Source organism: Triticum aestivum, chromosome 3B (genome assembly GCF_018294505.1).
Source record: "Triticum aestivum cultivar Chinese Spring chromosome 3B, IWGSC CS RefSeq v2.1, whole genome shotgun sequence".
Taxonomy (NCBI): domain Eukaryota; kingdom Viridiplantae; phylum Streptophyta; class Magnoliopsida; order Poales; family Poaceae; genus Triticum; species Triticum aestivum.
The window spans coordinates 4,079,139-4,097,295 of record NC_057801.1 but is presented as its reverse complement, the minus strand read 5'-3'; the positions used below and the strand labels follow the sequence as shown (position 1 = coordinate 4,097,295).

General features: G+C 42.7%; 2 protein-coding genes across 2 annotated transcripts; both read left to right on the top strand.

Moving 5' to 3' along the window:
• Positions 1–2,321: 2,321 nt before the first annotated feature.
• On the top strand, positions 2,322–2,933 carry LOC123064184 (uncharacterized). Its single transcript, XM_044487721.1, has one exon. It carries the CDS (start codon positions 2,322–2,324, stop codon positions 2,931–2,933), a length of 612 nt encoding a protein of 203 aa, XP_044343656.1.
• A 5,523-nt stretch (positions 2,934–8,456) lies between these two features.
• LOC123064237 (uncharacterized) lies at positions 8,457–9,155 on the top strand. Its single transcript, XM_044487761.1, has one exon. The coding sequence runs from the start codon at positions 8,494–8,496 to the stop codon at positions 9,034–9,036; it is 543 nt and encodes a 180-aa protein (XP_044343696.1). The 5' UTR covers positions 8,457–8,493; the 3' UTR covers positions 9,037–9,155.
• Positions 9,156–18,157: the final 9,002 nt, after the last annotated feature.

Here is an 18,157-nt window from a genome sequence, read left to right as displayed (position 1 = left end):
TCGCCGCCCCACCCCGCCTTGCCGTATGACTTATTATTAATAACGAGTAGAAGTTGTATGATGATGCATGATTAGTAGGACTCGTTATTATATATGATGATGTATGATGTGAGCATGCATGAGTTATTATATCAGCGAGTGAAATGAACATATATAGCAGCAGTGTTGGTAAACCAAGGACGAAGATATAAGAGAGGACACTTCTCTCTATTAGCTAGCTAATAACAACCTAAAAATAACCCCCCAAACCCCTAAAGCAGCCACTTTTCTAAAAAAACATGGACTTTTGGTTCCGGTTGATGCCACCAACCGGGACCAAAGCCCCCCTGACTGGGCTCGGCGCACAGGCCACGTGGAGGCACATTGGTCCCGGTTCGTGTTTGAACCGGGACTAATGGGTGAAGGTATTAGTAACGACCCATTAGTCCCGGTTCATGAACTGGGACTAAAGGCCCTTACGAACCGGGACTATTAGGTGTTTTTCTACTAGTGATGATATTAATAGTAAATTAAATGAATAATAGTACTCCCACATCTGAATTAATTGTTGAATAATACTCCCCCATTTGAATTAATTGACAACATAAACATAATTTTAGAAATGATTAACATACAAAATAATATTTTTCTACGGAAAAAAAGAAAGGTTAAAAAGAATAGCTGGGCCAAAATTGCAAGACTGTGCAGCCCAAGAAACGAACCCAGGTCTCCCTGCAAGAAGAGTTCGATTCTAGGCAGTGGGCTGCATGTGCGTCTATGAGTTTTGAGGTGATATATATGTATATGAATGATGCGCAAAGGTCGGCGACTCTAGAAAACGAATCGTGTTTCTATTTACGGGTGGCATTAGTGGGTAATATTTTTCAACTTTAGAGGCAATTTTCATGACGTACTGCCAAAAGCAATATCTCTTTTATTATTAGATAGATAGAGCAAATATGCTAGTGCGTTGCACGGGAGACAAAAAAAATTATGGCTAACCAAATAAGTATGACTCAATATCCTGATATATGAGCGTATTCTATTTTAACATAGTGGTTTACCATGTTACCATTTTTTTTCTCATCCTAGGCAATGCTGGTCGCGATGTTCACGTGATCACAATGCACTCAACGTGGTAAATCCCAAGGCTATGAGTTTGCCAATGCATGCCACACTTGTCACTATGTTGCGCAAGGGAACGTTTAAAACTTTAAAAACAAATCTGATTGCCCACGAACTACTCCGAATGCCAAGACATATAAAGACTTTCAAAAAACAAATTAAATCATAGACATAAAATACTTTTGAATCAGAGAAAAGTTTTTCGAATCAACAACATTTTCTTTTGAAATTTTTAGTTTTGTTTACATTTTTTGAATGTATGAACCGGTTTCCTATTCATTAACATTTTTTGACTCAACAGGCATTTTTTGAATCGATGAACTTTTTTTAAATTGGGGAACAAAATTAAAAAAACAAATATTTATTATTATTATTGTGAACATTTTTTAAAATTTCATGGACTTTTTTTTTCAGATTCCCGAATATGTTTTGAATACAAAATTGTTTTTTTCAAAATCATGAACATGATTTTATTTCTCGACCATTTTTTACAAATTGTGATTTTTTTTATAATTTTGCGAACATTTTTGCAAAACCACCAACATGTTTTGAACTGCAAACTTTTTATGTTTTTCTAAACATTTTTGAATTCAAATATATTTTATGTTTTTTTATCAAACTTATTTTTTGAAAACTCGCAACTTTTAGAATATTAAAATTCGGAATTAATTTAAAGAGGAAAGAAGAAAGAAAACAGAATGAGAAAAGAAAAAAGAAAAAAGAAAAATGAAAAAAAACAGGGGAGTGAAGCCCCGCACATGGGCCGGCCCATGAACGCATACATGAGTAGGACATGTGTTAGAAAAGAAAGATAAAAATTGTGGAAGTTGGGGATCGAACCCTGGTCTCGCCACTAAAAAATCAACTGGCCAACCACTCTGCTGCTACCGTTCTGCGACCTGTATTCGTCGCGCCTCTATAAAACAACCAAGGAGGCGTCGATTTTTGCCCGAAAAATCAAATCGTTTTTCCACTTACGGGTGGCATTGGTGGGTAATTTTAACCAACTTGAACGATAATTTTAATGACGGACGACCAGAAGCGATAGCCACTTTATTAATATAGGTAAAGAGGTAAAGAGGTAAAGATAAAGAGGTAAAGATAAAGATAGATATAGATATAGATATAAATTTACATAGTGTAGAAAAAGAATAAATATAGCACAATTAAGGCAACCTGTCTTGCGCGGCGTTTTATACAGAGAAGAAAGCGTCGCCATGTATATTGTACCAACACAAAAGCAACACCTAGCTAAGTGCAAAGCACAAAAACCAATAGCGAGCACCGCAGCAACCGTAGCAATGGCTCTCGTCGTGCTCGCCGCCGTGTCCTCTGACGTCCTTCCCGTCGCCGACGCCGACGATGGCCTCTTCTCCAGGACGTGCAAGAAGAGCAAGACCCCCGCGATCTGCGTGGCCATGCTGAGAGCCGACCGAAGGACCGACGGCGCCATGAACCTGTACGGCCTCGCCAGCAACGCGCTGCTGATCGCAATCGACACTGTCTACAACAACACTAGGGTAATCGTCGACTTGTTCAAGGGCAAAGAGGGCACACCGGAGGGGGGAGCGCTGGATGTTTGCAACCAGGCCTATCTCGAAGCCGACAACGACCTTGAGCTCCAAGCGCGCGTTGCCCTCGACTTTTTGGACTATGCCGGCGCGTCGAATGTCATCTTGCTCGCGAAGGACGCCGGTGATATGTGTGAGGACGCGTTCAAGGCGATCAACAAGAAGTCCCCCCTGACCGACATGGATCGCCAGATGACGGAGCGCTGTGGTGTCACGGCCGACCTCATGGATCTGCTTGCCTCCAAGCGATCGGAATAATTCTCGGCTTGTTTTTCTATGCATGTTGCTGTCAATAAATAATCGGTTGTGTCTGGACATGCTATGGTGATAATGCAGTTTAAGAGTTACATAATTTTTCATCCCCTGCTTCTCTACAGCGAAACATCTCTTCCCTCAAGTTCCTTTCTCCTTTTTTTGCGAGAATATCTACTCCTGTCCTGGACTATGAGCAAGTGGCTAAGGTTAGCCTGCATGATAAGGCAGCCAAGCGCCCACAGGACAGACAACACAGTTAACCGCAGTAGTAGCTAGCAGCACACATCACAGCAACGATGGCTATCTCATTTCTGACCCCACGTCCCTCTCGGCGTCCACTCCCGGCCCGAAAAAAAAACAGATTTCGGCCGAATTTCGGCCATCTCGGCCTGAGGCGAAATCTATCTTTGGCCGAAATAGATCAAACTTGGCAAATTTTGGTCAAATTCCGGCCGAAATTTTTGAAAATGGCCGAAATTCGGCCATCTCGGCCAGGGGCGAAAAAGTTCTCAAACCAAAAACCAAAACGCTGCTCCCGGGCACCACTCGACAGATAAATTTGGTGTATTTAGGGCATTCCTAACCGATCTCTTAAAAATAATGGAGTATCTGGTGGAGTAACTAAGTTTTGGCCGGACCTAGCCGATCCCCTATATATAACGGAGCAAATTTCCGGTTTTTTCTTCTAAACTTTGCAATTCTACTATAAATTGCAACTACACATTTGCACACTTGTGGAAACTAAACATGAATTTGAATGTTCAAGAAAATCACGAATGGTCGTTGGATCGTTGAGTGGCCTTTGTACTAACACTTCCACCCCGCAAGACAATTCTTTCATGTCCAGTGCATATAGTCAAGTGATTCAAGCATCCCCGGCCATCCTCTTGCTTCACCCTTAGTCATCAGTCTTTAGGTGTCTTCCCCGGTTGGTGCTCTTAAGTACTCCAGGTCAAAGACAACGATCACTGCTTTAGTGAACCTTCGAACAATCTCCAAAATTGTGTCTTCACCAATGCGGACATAGTCATCGATTGCATCGGCCGAATACCCATACACCAAGACTTGAACAACTGCAATGCACTTCATCAGAGGACTTGCGCTTATCTCTCCACATGCATTTCTCCGAAGTTTGAACCAGTCATCATATCTCTCAATGGCTTTTGCGATGGTTAGAAAAAGACTTGTGTGCATCCAAAAGCGCCGGCGGAAGTACTTCTCCGGATAGGTTGGCTTTGGGTCAAAGTAGTCTATCGTGATATTGGCATGACCCTCCACTCTATCACAGTTAATGTGTACGCGGCCAAACTGTGATCCTCTCCTCGTCCACGGAACATCGTCACTGAAAATTATACCTAAAACGGTTTCAAAGTCATCGTCGTCTTCTTCCTCTTTCGATGACGATGAGTCATCCAACGCCATATCCCTCAACCCCTTCATCAACAATTCAAATGGCTAGGTTCAATCCAAACAGCCAGTTCACAAATAAACAATAAAAAAACTCACCTAAGCAATTCGAGGAAAACTTGCAGTGCGGTGGTGGTGCACCGGCCAGCCGGTGTCTTTTTGACCAAATAGGCCGGCGGCGACGAGAGGGAATGCCCTGCAGCGGTGGGCACTCAAGGTGAGATGCGGCGACCGACAGAAAAAGAAGAAGCAACGAAGCAATTCGAGGAATCAACAATGGAGACAACGGCGGCATTTTGAACTTGATTCCGGCGATGGCGATGGGGCCGAACGGGCTCGACATCGTACAGAAGGGCGGCGGGGGCAGGGGAGGCAATGAGGTAGCGGCTGTGGCGGAGGACGATCGGTGGGAGTCGCACCATCGAATTTGCAGAGGCGGGAGGCGACGCGAGGGAGAGGCACATCTTTTTTTTACAGAAAGACTGTAAGGGAGGCCCCTACAGTATAATTGGTGCAACATACGCAAATTGCAGGTAGCCTTGAACTTGGGTGGGTGGGAAGGCATCAGCCCCTTTCCATCACTAGGCTACGCCTTAGTCTGCGAGAGGCACGGCTTTTACTCAGCCGCCACAAGGTGGAGTAAATTTAGGGCGAGAGTTGGGGCCGGAGTAAAAATTATACCCCCTTACGGCGAATAAGGGATCAACTAGGTACTGGTTAATTAGAGAAGTAAAACATATTTTTTTACTCCTCTAATTGGTTACAAGGGATCGATTAAAAATGCTCTAATCTGATTTGCTTGCGCAAAGGCTCACCGCTCAGCGAAGGTGGTAAGCGATCTCATACCAATACGTACAATTAATACTCGTATACACGCAAGTCGTCTTATGGTGATTTCCCCGAATGTGTTGAGCTTGACATATCACTCCCACGTGAAGGGATTAGCTTTTTTTAATTACAATACTTCAATGAAAGGTAATTTATTCACAATCTTTTTGTAAATGATAGCCACATGTTTTTGTAAATGAACGACAAGGTTATGCTGCGCACACACGTGGATACCGCAACTGGAAGCAAGCGAGATCGATATCTTAAGATTTTGCACAAAGGACCCCGAAAGAAAAATAATTTAAATTCGACCTTTTGAGATCTCGTGGCTTGCCAAACTGCCTCCCACCATCGGACTCGGCCCCAACATGAGGCAGCCGGCAAAGAAGGGAAACCACCACCACACCGAAATCTGGAAAAGGAAACTTCGCAGTCAATGCTACTTTTCGAGCCTGTGAACCGTCCCACATGTTTTATCTAACAAGGTTACAATGAACATAAATGCCAAACTGCCTCCCACCATCGGACTCGGCCGCCAACATGATGCAACCGGCGAAGAAGGGAAACCACCACCACACCCAAATCTGGAAGAGGAAACTTCGCAGTCAATGCTACTTTTCGAGCCTATGAACCGTCCCACATGTTTTATCTAACAAGGTTACAATGAACAGAAATGTGGACACCGCGAAAGGGCAGATAGAGAGATTTGCATCTTGAAGTTTTTCACAAAGGACCTCCAAATATGAAAAATTATGATTCGACCTTTGGAGGCCCATGTGACTTGCCAAACAATTGCCCACCATCGGACTCTGTTGTTGTTGTGACCCCACTGGAGAAGGAAGCAACCAATGAGGGGGATTTGCGTATGCTATTTTGGGTTTAACCTTGCATGTAAGCTACCACAGTGAAACAAAGTGTGTAGTATGTTGTTGCCGCTAGGGATAAAAAGATGGTTGCATAGTTGTCTTTTGAATGCAGGGTGAATAAAATACATCATCTACTTCATGTCATCATAGTTAATGCAAGACTTTGTTTTTACTTAATACTTTAAGATGAATGTTAAATAGCGGTCTTGGGTGAAGTATTAACTATAGATGCAGTTGGACAGTCTACAGATATTGGGACGTGATGCTCATATGTTAATTTTGCCATGGATAGTCATACTCATAAATACTGTAATTTAGTCGTTGTTCAGTTATAATTTGTTTACGACACCGTGCTTTATTTTGGAGGGAGACCACTAGTGAACCTATGGACCCCAGTCCACTTTCTTCCCATAAAACATTCAATCTCAATCAACACTTTTAGTTTCTAGTTTCGACATTCTGTTCAACATTCCATCAATTTCAAGCATTTTTCTGGTTTCATTGCATTTAATCCTTTTGTAACTAGTAATCTAGTCAGATTGACAGCCTCACTAGTCCCCTTGAGGGCACACGGGAGTTTTTTCTTTGTGTATGCATGTGCTAATCATTGGCGGTGGTCACTTGAGGGAAATTGTTGTTTGCTACAAAACTTCGCACTTAGAGGCCCAACACCTTTCTAGTTGAGAGGAAGCAGTTACACTCGTGAGGGAGCACATTAGTGGTTGCCGTCGAAATAGCCATGTCCTTTAGATTTTCCTCGTGATCGAGAACTTGTTATCAGGCCTCGTCAACCCTTGAGCTCTTCCAGTCAGCCGGTTCTTGTCTCTGGCCAGTTTTACTGCTGACTAAAGGATGTTCTCCCAAGCATGATCACGGCGCGGGCCGCCAAACTCTTCGTCTAGCATTTTTGTAGATCGTGATCGCCGAACTTCCTTGGCGATCGAGGGAGATCGAGGAGAGGGATGGCATAGACACAGGGGGCCGTTGGCGCGGGAGAAGGGAAGACGGCCTGGTTCCCTTCCTTTGTCGCCCTCTGTCATTATCTCGGAACGGATAAGGAAATATCAATAGATGCAGAACCTTCTGTCTGCATATTTTGGTGGCCCTCAAGCAGTAAAAACAAGAAAAAAACAAGAAAAAAATTATGAAAACTAGGCGCTTTAGTATCTTTACATATATGTTTCGTGTTCGGCCGGGCATAAAATGGTTGGACTCAAGGGGTTCAGTTGGAGCCTTGCTGATGGCCTAACTAACGTGTAACTATGATTGAGGATTCAAAACCTACAAACCAAATGACCTGCATAGGAAAAAAATCTTGTGGAACCAAACATAACCTTACAAAATACTACTCCCTCCAATCGAAATTAATTGACTCATACTTAGTACAACTTTAGTACAAAGTTGTACTAAGTGTGCCTCAATTAATATGGATCGAAGGGAGTAAGATTTTTTTAATCAAAGGAGCGTAAAGATCCAAATGTATTCAGACTATAAATTTGATCGACCATTCATTCAAACTAAAACCCACCATATGGATCCCGAAAACAACTACATTTATTCTTTGGATTAGCTACATTATTATAGTTATTGTTGGTTTGGTACGAAATGAATCTTCCTTCTCAGAATAATTATGGAACTCATTAGATGTATACAATGAGAGTACATTTATTTTTTGATTCGCTAAATATTTTGTACATCTATCACTATGCGAGTATGCGGCAACTAGTACTCATCAGATCCTTCATTTATTTATTTGATTTGCTATTATACTCATGTAGTAAAAGGAATAAATATGGCATAATTAAGGCATATTTTTCGAGGGTGGCGTCCACAGATGAGAAGAGTCACCTTGATGCACCGACACAACAACACCTTGCATGGTGCAAAGTGCAAAAACAATGGCGAGCACCACAACATCCACAATTGTGGAAGTTACCTCATCTTCTTCATATCCGCCAAATCGTTCTTCCCTCTGATTTACTTTGTGTGGGGGAATATATTTGGTCTCTGAACAATTATTCAAGTTTGGGTTTGTCCCCCTCACCTTTGAAACAATATATGCTTGACCCTTGGCTTTCAAAATCGGATAAATGCTGTCCCACAACCCTACCCGGAGTGGTTATTGTGGCTTAATATTGGTTGCATATATCTCTCAATATGCATTTATTTGCTGATTTGCTATTCCATTGCTGGTCATTTATAACTATATGATTTGCAAAAAATAATGGCAGTACATTCACTATTTATTTGTTGTAAGAGCACATTTTTTTTTCAATTTATTGATGGCTATATTCATTTAATTTGCTGTTACATTTGATGCAACAAAAGAAATAGATATACCATCATTAAGGCGCATCATATCATAAAGATTTTCCCTTGTGCATATCTTACATATACAAGAAAGAGTTGAGTGTACTGCACCAACAGAACAACGCCTAGCTAGTTGCAAACTAAAAACCCCAATGGTGAGCGCAGCAACATCCATAGCTATTGTTCTTATTGTGATCGCCGGCGTGTCCTCGGGCCTCCCTGCCACCTATGGTGACACCAACATGGCCGCCCGGATGTGCCTGAAGACCACGAACCCCATGCTGTGCATGGTCGTTCTGAAGGTCAACCCAAAGAGCGCCTATGCCTCCACGAAGCAGGACGTCGGCAGCGTCGCGCTGCAGATCGCGAGTGACACTGCTGAGTATAACCTTGGGGTCATCAACAACCTAAACAAGGGAAGCCTAGGCACGCCCGAGGGAGGCGCGCTGGCGCAATGCCTTTGGGCCTATCAAGACGCCGACAACAACCTCAAACACAACGCCCGAACCGGTTTCGACCGTGGGGACTACGTCGGTGCGATGGCTCTCGTGTCGGGCGCCCAGATCGTCGGGGATATATGCGAGAACGCGTTCAAGATGATCGGCAAGAACTCCCCCGTGTCAAAGATAGATCGCCAGATGACTGAGCGATGTGGCGTCGCGGCGGAAGTCATTGGCCTGCTTACCCACAAGTGATCGATCCTATATAAATCTTGGCTCATATGTGTGTGCTCCCTTCAATAATTAATTAGTTGTTCATGTAGCAACATGTTTTGTCGTTGATGAAATTGTGAATTATCGAGCTTAACAACACACAAAACACAAACTTGCCAAGTAGACAACTAGTGCCTGCAAGCGACCAAGCATGATGCGTGTATCAATGATGGCATATGTTCGCTCATCTAGGGCACCGAACCAACAAGGTTTCCTTGACAACAACATGTTTAGATGAGCTATTTCATCTACAACAATTTCAATCTCGTCAATTGAGATCGTAAACTTTTTTTATGGCGGCACACATCAGGTGCTATATTTTAAGTTAGATCTGTTCCGCACAAATTAATTTCTTTGAGAACTGTTTCTGCCGGCTCGTGCAATTTTGTTTTATATCAGAAACGAAAGAATTTGTGTGGCCATTCGGTTCGCTTCCATGGCCATCCACCCACTAGTTGCAGTCACTCAAATCGCATCGCATTGGTTCTATCCAAGTAGTCCTTTTTTTTACATGTACTAGATTGTTTTCTGTGCATTGCAACGAGATATAAATATTCTAGTACATTATCCCGTGATTTACCTGCTCATATTAATGTGATTGTGTAAATAAATGTTTACATATCCTTTAATGATTTACCTACCTAAATAAAATTTAGTATTTTGTTTCGTAAGACAAAAAAGTAAGTCAATAAAAGGCGGGACAGTTAAGACAGTTAAAAAAACAGGGATAAAAGGGAAAATCAAACGGAGAGAGGGAGGGGAAAAGTAAGTAAGGTTGGACAAAGTGCTCTCCCCGGCAGAAAAAAAAACACTACCATTTACTACCCGAGTTTCCGGTTAGTACATGCCTAGCCAATGTCAGTAAATTGTTCTTTTTCAAGGGTTAGGGTTAACCATGTAGAATATTTCAGTCACACACAAAAAAAGGGGCAGGCATACTATTTCAAACCGAGCCCGAAGACTTGGTGTAGTCACAAGGATTAAGAAAAAAAAGCATGAGAAACCTTTGAGGAAAAACCGAGTAGTTGTTCCCCAACCATTCGTGGTATAAGGGTCAATTTTTGGATTCCTTTTCCCCCTCTAGAGGATTGCGTCAAAGGGGAACCCTTGAGCCCATACTTTGCTGTAGATGGCGGTTTAATATCCTTAACAAAGAAGTCCCAAGAGGGATGCTGACACCGATTAAGATTGCTAGAGGCAGTCCTGGCGTCTCAAACCTTCTATTCGCTGATGTTAGTCTCATGTTCTTCCAAGCTTCACTGGTGGAGGCAACAATGATAAAGGAATCATTGGAACGGTTTCAGAGTTGTGCTAGGTAGCTGCTATCTCCCTCTAAGTGATCCCACCTACTCCCTCCGTTCCTAAATAGATGACTCAACTTTGTACTAACTTTAGTGCAAAGTTAGTACAAAGTTGGGTCATCTATTAACAAGTCCGACAACTTCCTTTGAAGTCTGGTGGCTGTATATGGCGCCGCTCAAGAGGAGTTTAAGTCTGCATTTCTAAAAGAACTTGTTAACACCCGTCGAGACAATCCCCACCCCATGTTAATTGGGGGGGGGGGGGGGGATTTTAATATCCTTCGATATCAGCAGGAAAAAAACAATGACCAGTGTGATAATAGGTGGCCTTTCCTCTTTAATGTTGTTATTGACAGCCTGGACCTGAGGGAGATCACGATGTCTGGTCGTCAGTATACCTAAGCCAACAACCGATCAGTACCAATATTTGAAAAACTTGACCGAGTGCTAGTTACCACTGACTGTGAATATAAATATCCCCTAGCATCGGTTCGGACTCTAGAACGTATTGAGGCATTATCGGATCACGCTCCTTTGCTAACCGATTTTGGAGAACCAATCCCAAGTTCTAACCGTCACCAGTTTAAATTTGAACTGGGATGGCTCACTAGAGAGGGATTTCATGACCTTGTTAAGAAAGTGTGGGCGCGTCATCCTCGTGGTAACACACCCATTCAACGATGGAACAATCGAATTCGCGCCTTGCGCCGATTCCTTCGTGGATGGGCCAAGCATACTGCTGGCATTTACACAAAAGAAAAACTGCGACTATCTACCTTAATCGATTCCCTTGATAAAATAGCGGAGGTCTGGCCTCTGCTGCTGTTGAGATTGAGCAAAAAATCAATCTAAATGAGCAGATTGCCCGCCTATTACGCGAGGAAGAGATTAAATGGTACCAACATTGCAAGGCGGATTCGCTTGTGCAAGGTGATGATAATACGAAATACTTTCAAATGCTTGCCAATGGCAGACATAGAAAGAAACGCATATTCGCCCTTGACCAGGAGGAAGGCCGAATTGAGGGGGACGCACCACTTAGAACTTTCATTACTAGGTATTACAAGGAGCTTTTCGAACCTTCAGCTGAAACAAATTTTTAGTTGGATGAATCTGTTACTCATGACATCCCTCAAGTTACGGAAGCGGAAAATGAATTCCTAACCTCCCCGTTCTCAGAGGAGGAAATTCGCACCGCGGTGTTTCAAATGGAACACAACAAAGCTCCGGGTCCGGATGGCTTTCCCGCAGAGTTCTATCAATGTTTTTGGGACGTGGTTAAGGCAGACTTGGTTCCGTTGTTTAACCAACTGCATACTGAAGACCTTGATATTTCTCGTTTAAACTTTGGGAAAATTATCCTATTGCCCAAGATTAAGGAGGCTAATCGTATTCAACAATATCGACCAATTTGCCTTCTGAATATAAGTTTTAAAATCTTTACGAAGGTCGCAACTAATCGGTTGAACGGGGTGGCTAACCATGTCGTAAAGCCCACTCAAACAACATTTATGCAAGGCCGCAACATATTAGATGGAGTGGTCGTCCTGCACGAAATTGTACACGAGCTTTACCGGAAAAAGTTGAATGTCATTCTTAAAATAGATTTTGAAAAAGCCTACGATAAAGTTAAGTGGCCCTTTCTGTTGCAAACTTTGCGCATGAAGGAGTTTTCACCAACATGGTGTCGTTAGGTAGAGAGCTTTATTTCTGGAGGCAGTGTGGCCATAAAAGTAAATGATGACGTTGGCAACTATTTTCAGACAAGGAAGGGGCTTCGCCAAGGAGACCCCGCCTCTCCTATTTTGTTTAACATTGTGGCCGACATGCTAGCTACCCTTGTTGAGCGGGCTAAGCTGGACGGTCAAATTAGTGGTGTCATTCCACACTTGGTAGAAGATGGTCTATCTATTCTACAATATGCGGATGACACTATCCTTTTCTTGGATCACGATCTAGACAAGGCTAGAAATCTCAAGTTGCTCCTATGTGCTTTTGAGGAACTTTCTAGTCTCAAAATCAATTTTCATAAAAGCGAACTCTTTTGCTTCGGCGATGCTGCAGAATCAGCACCTGAGTATGCTGAGATTTTTGGATGTCAGCTCAGGCAGTTTCCGATTCGATATCTGGGTATTCCCATACACTATCGGCGTTTAACTATCGTTGAGTGGAAGCATGTGGAAGAGAGACTTGAGAAACGTCTTGCCTGTTGGAAGGCCAAACTCTTGTCTTACGGGGGACGTTTGATCTTGATCAATTCTGTCCTAAGCAACATGGTTCTTTATATGTTGTCATTCTTCCACCTACCGAAAGGGGTTCTCCAGCGACTAGATTACTTTAGATCCAGATTTTTTTGGCAGTGCGATAATGAATCCAATAAATATAGACTGGCTAGGTGGAGCGTATTATGCAGACCTAAAAGTCAAGGGGGGCTGGGAATTCAAGACCTTGAGATAAAAAATATTGCTCTTCTCAGCAAGTGGGTTTACAAACTACTCTCTGAGAATGGGGTATGGCAAGAGATCATTCGCAACAAGTATGTGGGATCAAATGCCATTTCTCAAGTTCATTGGAAACCCGGGGATTCGCACTTTTGGAGTGGCCTGATGAAGGCCAAGGAATTATTTTTCCAATTTGGGACCTTCTCGGTTAGGGATGGTTCTCAGGTTCGATTCTGGGAAGACACCTGGCTAGGGAATACCACTAATGGTGCAATATCCGAGCTTGTACATGATTGTCAGACATAAATTTGTCACCATCAAACAAGTTTTAGGACAACAAAACCCTGATATTTCTTTCCGTAGGGACCTTCTTGGCCCTCGCCTGGCAGCATGGAATGAATTACTCACTCGTCTGGAGGACATTCAACTGACAGGTGAGCCGGACGTATTTCGATGGAACTTGCATCAGAATGGCAAATTTTCGGTCAAATCTATGTATGATGCAATGGTTCATTGTGATGTTCCAGTTGATAACAGGAAATTGTGGAAGCTCAAAATTCCTCTAAGAGTGAAGATTTTCCTCTGGTTTCTACATAGAGGAGTCATCCTAACTAGAGATAATCTGGCACGACGAAACTGGCATGGTTCTAAGACATGTGTCTTTTGCCAACATGACGAAACTATTAGAGACTTATTCTTTGAGTGCAAATTCGCTCGGGCAGTTTGGGCCATAGTTCAAGTAGCTTCTAATTTATACCCACCACGTAGTGCACGGAATATGTTCGGCAACTGGTTGCGGGGTATTGATAAACAATTTTCTGCACACATTCTCGTGGGAGCGGCGGCCTTATGCTGGGCATTGTGGCTTACCAGGAATGATGTGATCTTTAATAACAAATATGTCTCATCTCCTATGCAGGTTATTCATGTTTGTACACGATGGCTCCGTACTTGGTCTATCCTGCAGAGGCCGGAGGATAGGGACCTTTTTATGATGGCGTCTACACGGCTGGAGCGTTCGGCCAGGGAGGTTTTCTACCCCCATGGATGGCGGTGTGATCTACGAATAGGATCTACCGCACCTTAGCCTCGACATGATTTATTTGCTTCGATTTGTACCGAATTATTTTTATTCTTAGGGCACTCTAGACTTTTTGGCTGTGTGCATCTAGCTATGCAGAGGCCGGGCTTTCTTTCGATGCGATTGTATCACCTCGATATATCTATTCAATGAAATGTCCTTTATCGGAAAAATTTAGCAAGAAATGCCATGATAACGTGCAACTAATGATAAGGAAAACCTTGGGTGTGGTGCCTTTTTTATTTTGAGAGAAAATAGTTAGGTTTGCTAACTCGGGAAGATGGAATGAGATAGGAGAGATCCCACCCATCATGAAGAGGTTCACCAAAAGGTGCTCAGATTGGTGTGAAAAATCGATGTCCCATGCCGCAGAAGAGGTCCATGTCAAGTCGGTTATCCAAGCTTACCGACTTGACTAATTCTCATCTACTCCCTCCGTTCCTAAATATTTGTCTTTCTAGAGATTTCAACAAGTGACTACATACGAAGCAAAATGAGTGAATCTACACTTTAAAACATGTCTACATACATCCGTATATGGTAGTCATTTGAAATGTCTAGAAAGACAAATATTTAGGAACGGAGGGAGTACATGGGAATTAGCAAATCCGCATAGATATATACTTCATCTCAGTGCATCTACTATCTTTGGTTACAACACATTTATTAGTTGATTTGGTAGATTTGGTATCAAGATTTGTCTTTCTTTTTAGAAAGAAAATATATTAATTTGCAAATTCTGAACTCAGTGAAAGTGGCAACTAGATGCGTCTGTGTCCAAATCACACGCAAGAGGGGCTGTCGCGGCTGTCTGCCGAGATATCACCGGAAAGTATATGGGCAGTTCAGCTTTGGTCATTCATGGTATAACGCATGTGGCGACTCTTGAGGCGATAGCTTGCCGAGAAGGACTTTATTTGGCTGAGGATCTATTGATCCAAAATGTGATTATTGCTTCAGACTCCGAACAAGTTATCAACGGCATTCAGAGAAACAGTAGTGGTGTTTATGGAGCTATCATTAGTGAAATTAGACATATAGCTTCTTTTTTCAATTGTAATTTCAAGTTTGAAGGTAGAGCATCTAGTGATGCTGATAGGTTAGCCATGTTTTCACATTCTCTGGATCCGGGACGATACACATGGTTGATCGAACCCCATGATCCTATTTGTATCCCACAACATGTGGAATTCGATCAATAAAGCTTGGTTTAACCCCTAAAAAATACTCCCTCCGTTTTAAAATAGATGACCCAACTTTGTACTACCTTTATATTTGTACTAACTTTATATAAAGTTAGTACAAAGTTGGGTCATCTATTTTGGAACGGAGCGAGTAACTTTTAAAAAGATCAAAAAAATAAAGTAAGATGTGTTTCTTCGTTTTTTTCATCCATTTACCCTTATAATAATAATAATAATAATAATAATAATAATAATAATAATAATAATAATAATAATAATTTTGGGTCGCATCTACGATTCTTGCTATTGGGCCGTTCACGCCTATGATTCTCGCTATTCGGCCATTGGGCCAGCTTTCAATTCTACCAAAAAAGTTCCCTTATTAGTTAATAGTTTCACCATGCTAATTTACACAAAATCCCAGCAATTTATATATGTCCCCAAATAGACAATGAACAAGACTATTGAGAAATAAACAAAACAGAGGGTGAGGTATGGCTATAATCTGGCAATGATAGACCCAGTAAAGAAGAATCGAAAGTTCTATAGAGGACTGCGGTGTGTGGCTGTAACGTGCAATAAGAGGTACCTGTTAAGGAAGAAATGAACATTGTGTGGGCTTAGTACTGGCCAGTGTGAGTATACAAAATAAATTGGTGCATCTATGCTGATATGTATATTTTCTCTCCCATTGATATACATTGGCCAGACGTTTGACTTCAGAGTGATGCAAGGACGAGCTCATAACGGTGGCATCAGGATGTGCTAGAGGTCGTGACAACAGAGAAAGTGTTGGAATGCTACTGAACATGTCCTAAGTAGGTGTGTTTAAACTGGAAACCGCAGTTTGCCTAATGTATCAAATAGAAGACCTGGACCTGTGAAATCTTGAATCATGTGTGATATTTTTTTCCCGTTGCAATGCACAAGCCCTTTTGCATTATATAGACATGTAGAGTCATAATATACTCCGGCAGCAACAAGGCCTAGCTACATACAAAATGCGAACTAAAATGGCGAGGGTTGCAACATCCATATAGCTGCAGTTCTCATCGTGCTCGTTGTCCTATCCTATGGCCTCCCAGCCACCCATGCGGGTACTGACTTCATCTCCCGCACATGCAAGAAGACCAATAACGTTGCGTTGTGTGTGGCCGTGCTAAGTGAGGCGACGACATAGAGAGCACCCATGCATCCACCGAGCATGACCTCGCGAGCATCACTCTCGAAATCGTCACCGACATAGTCGTGAAGGACATCGCGGTCATCTTTGACCCATGTTTAAGATTTCATCCGATTAATCCCTACTTATAGGGTCACCGAGTGGCCGATTAACTAATAAATTAACCAATTAATTGATTAGTTGGCCGACTAACTTGTCGGCTAGCCTATCAATCCTCTATTTTCCAGCCAACCGGGCAGCTATCAGTTAACGATTTCCTCAATAATATATGTGACCTAGGGTAAATACATGGGCACACCCGAGGCCGAGGGGGCATGTTGGACAAAGAACTCTTCAAAGGGATCCAAGAAATATCTCTCGTGGCGGATATAAATCGCAAGATGAAGGAGCGTTGCAGCGTCGCCGGGGACCTCCCTCATCGGCCTGCTCATCACCAAGTGATCGATACTAAATTGTTTTGGGCTTGTTTTGTTCCTGTCAATATTAATTATTCGATGGTTTTAGGAGCATGTTTTCGCTGGTCATTGCATTATTAGTTCTCGAGCCCTTTTTCCTGGGATGAATTATCAAGCTTAACAAAACAATATATACCACATCGATCTTACCAGCTCGGCAACCTGCTTATAGATTACCCAAAGTATTCACAAGGCGTTGAGCCTGGTCCGTGTTTGTCAAGGTACAATTACACAGCAGGAGACGGCGTGCATACTGCGTTAATTGTAAATTGGCGCCTGCAGTCGGCCGTTTTAATTATACCACATCGGCCGCTTCAGAGCTGCATATAAGCCGGGTTCGGGCCAATGCTTTCACCACGCGACAAGCGTGGGAAAAGCAATCTCAAATTGACAAATTATGTCCACCTAGTATATGGAGCAGTGACTCTCCCCTGCATACCGTGGTCGCAGCAGCACTGGAAGCGGCTGGTAAAGCATCAAATGTCACACCGCACTCCGTCATGGATGTGCGTAAGCTCTTTTTTTCAAGAAAAATACATCAATCTTTCTCCCAACGAGGGGCTTCTTTTTCTTTTCTTCTCATTTTTTCGTAAAAAAAATACATCAACATTTTTTTACTGCCAAATGGCCAGTACGGAACGAGCCGGCCTGATCTTGTCGCGATAGTCACAAACTCGTCTTGCACGTGCGACCAGTGCCCTGGGGCCATAGTAGTTGTCTTCGAACCCTTGAATCGATCCGAAGCATCTGATACCATATCACCTTCTCGAACGCGGGGGAGAAAAACCCTAACGTGGTTGTCCCAGAGAGACGATAGAAATCTACAACGTAGCTCCATCAAATCAGTCATGATGAAACTCGAGGAACATCCAAGCCCACAAGACCAGCTCAAAAGTAGGGCATATCCATTTTTCAAGAAAAAATACATCAATGTTTCTCTCCACGAGGGGCTTCCTTTTCTTTTCTTTTCATTTTTTCGTCAAAAAAAGACGTCAACATTTTTTTTACTGCCAAATATCCAGTACCGCCGTCAAATGAGGGTTTTTTGACCTCCAAACGAGCCGCCGACGTGTCGCTCCTCTACCGGGCCGGCTTGACCTTGTTGCAATAGTCACAAACTCGTCTTCCACGTGCGACCAGTGCCCTGGGGCCGTAGTAGTCGTATTTGAACTCTTGAATCGATCTGAAGCATCTGACACCATATCACCTTCTCGAACGCGGGGGAGAAAAACCCTAACGTGGTTGTCCCAGAGAGAAGATAGGAATCTACAGCGTAGCTCCATCAAATCAGTCATGATGAAACTCAAGGAAGATACAAGCCCAGAAGACCAGCTCAAAAGGAGGGCATAACCATTTTTCAAGAAAAAATACATCAATGTTTCTCTCCACGAGGGGCTTCTTTTTCTTTTCTTTTTGTTTTTTCATGAAAAAATACATCAACATTTTTTTTACGGCCAA

What these genes read in the sequence shown, in the direction of transcription:
- LOC123064184 (XM_044487721.1), top strand. Translation starts at nt 2,322, where the DNA reads ATGTATATTGTACCAACACAAAAGCAACACCTAGCTAAGTGCAAAGCA.
- LOC123064237 (XM_044487761.1), top strand. Translation starts at nt 8,494, where the DNA reads ATGGTGAGCGCAGCAACATCCATAGCTATTGTTCTTATTGTGATCGCC.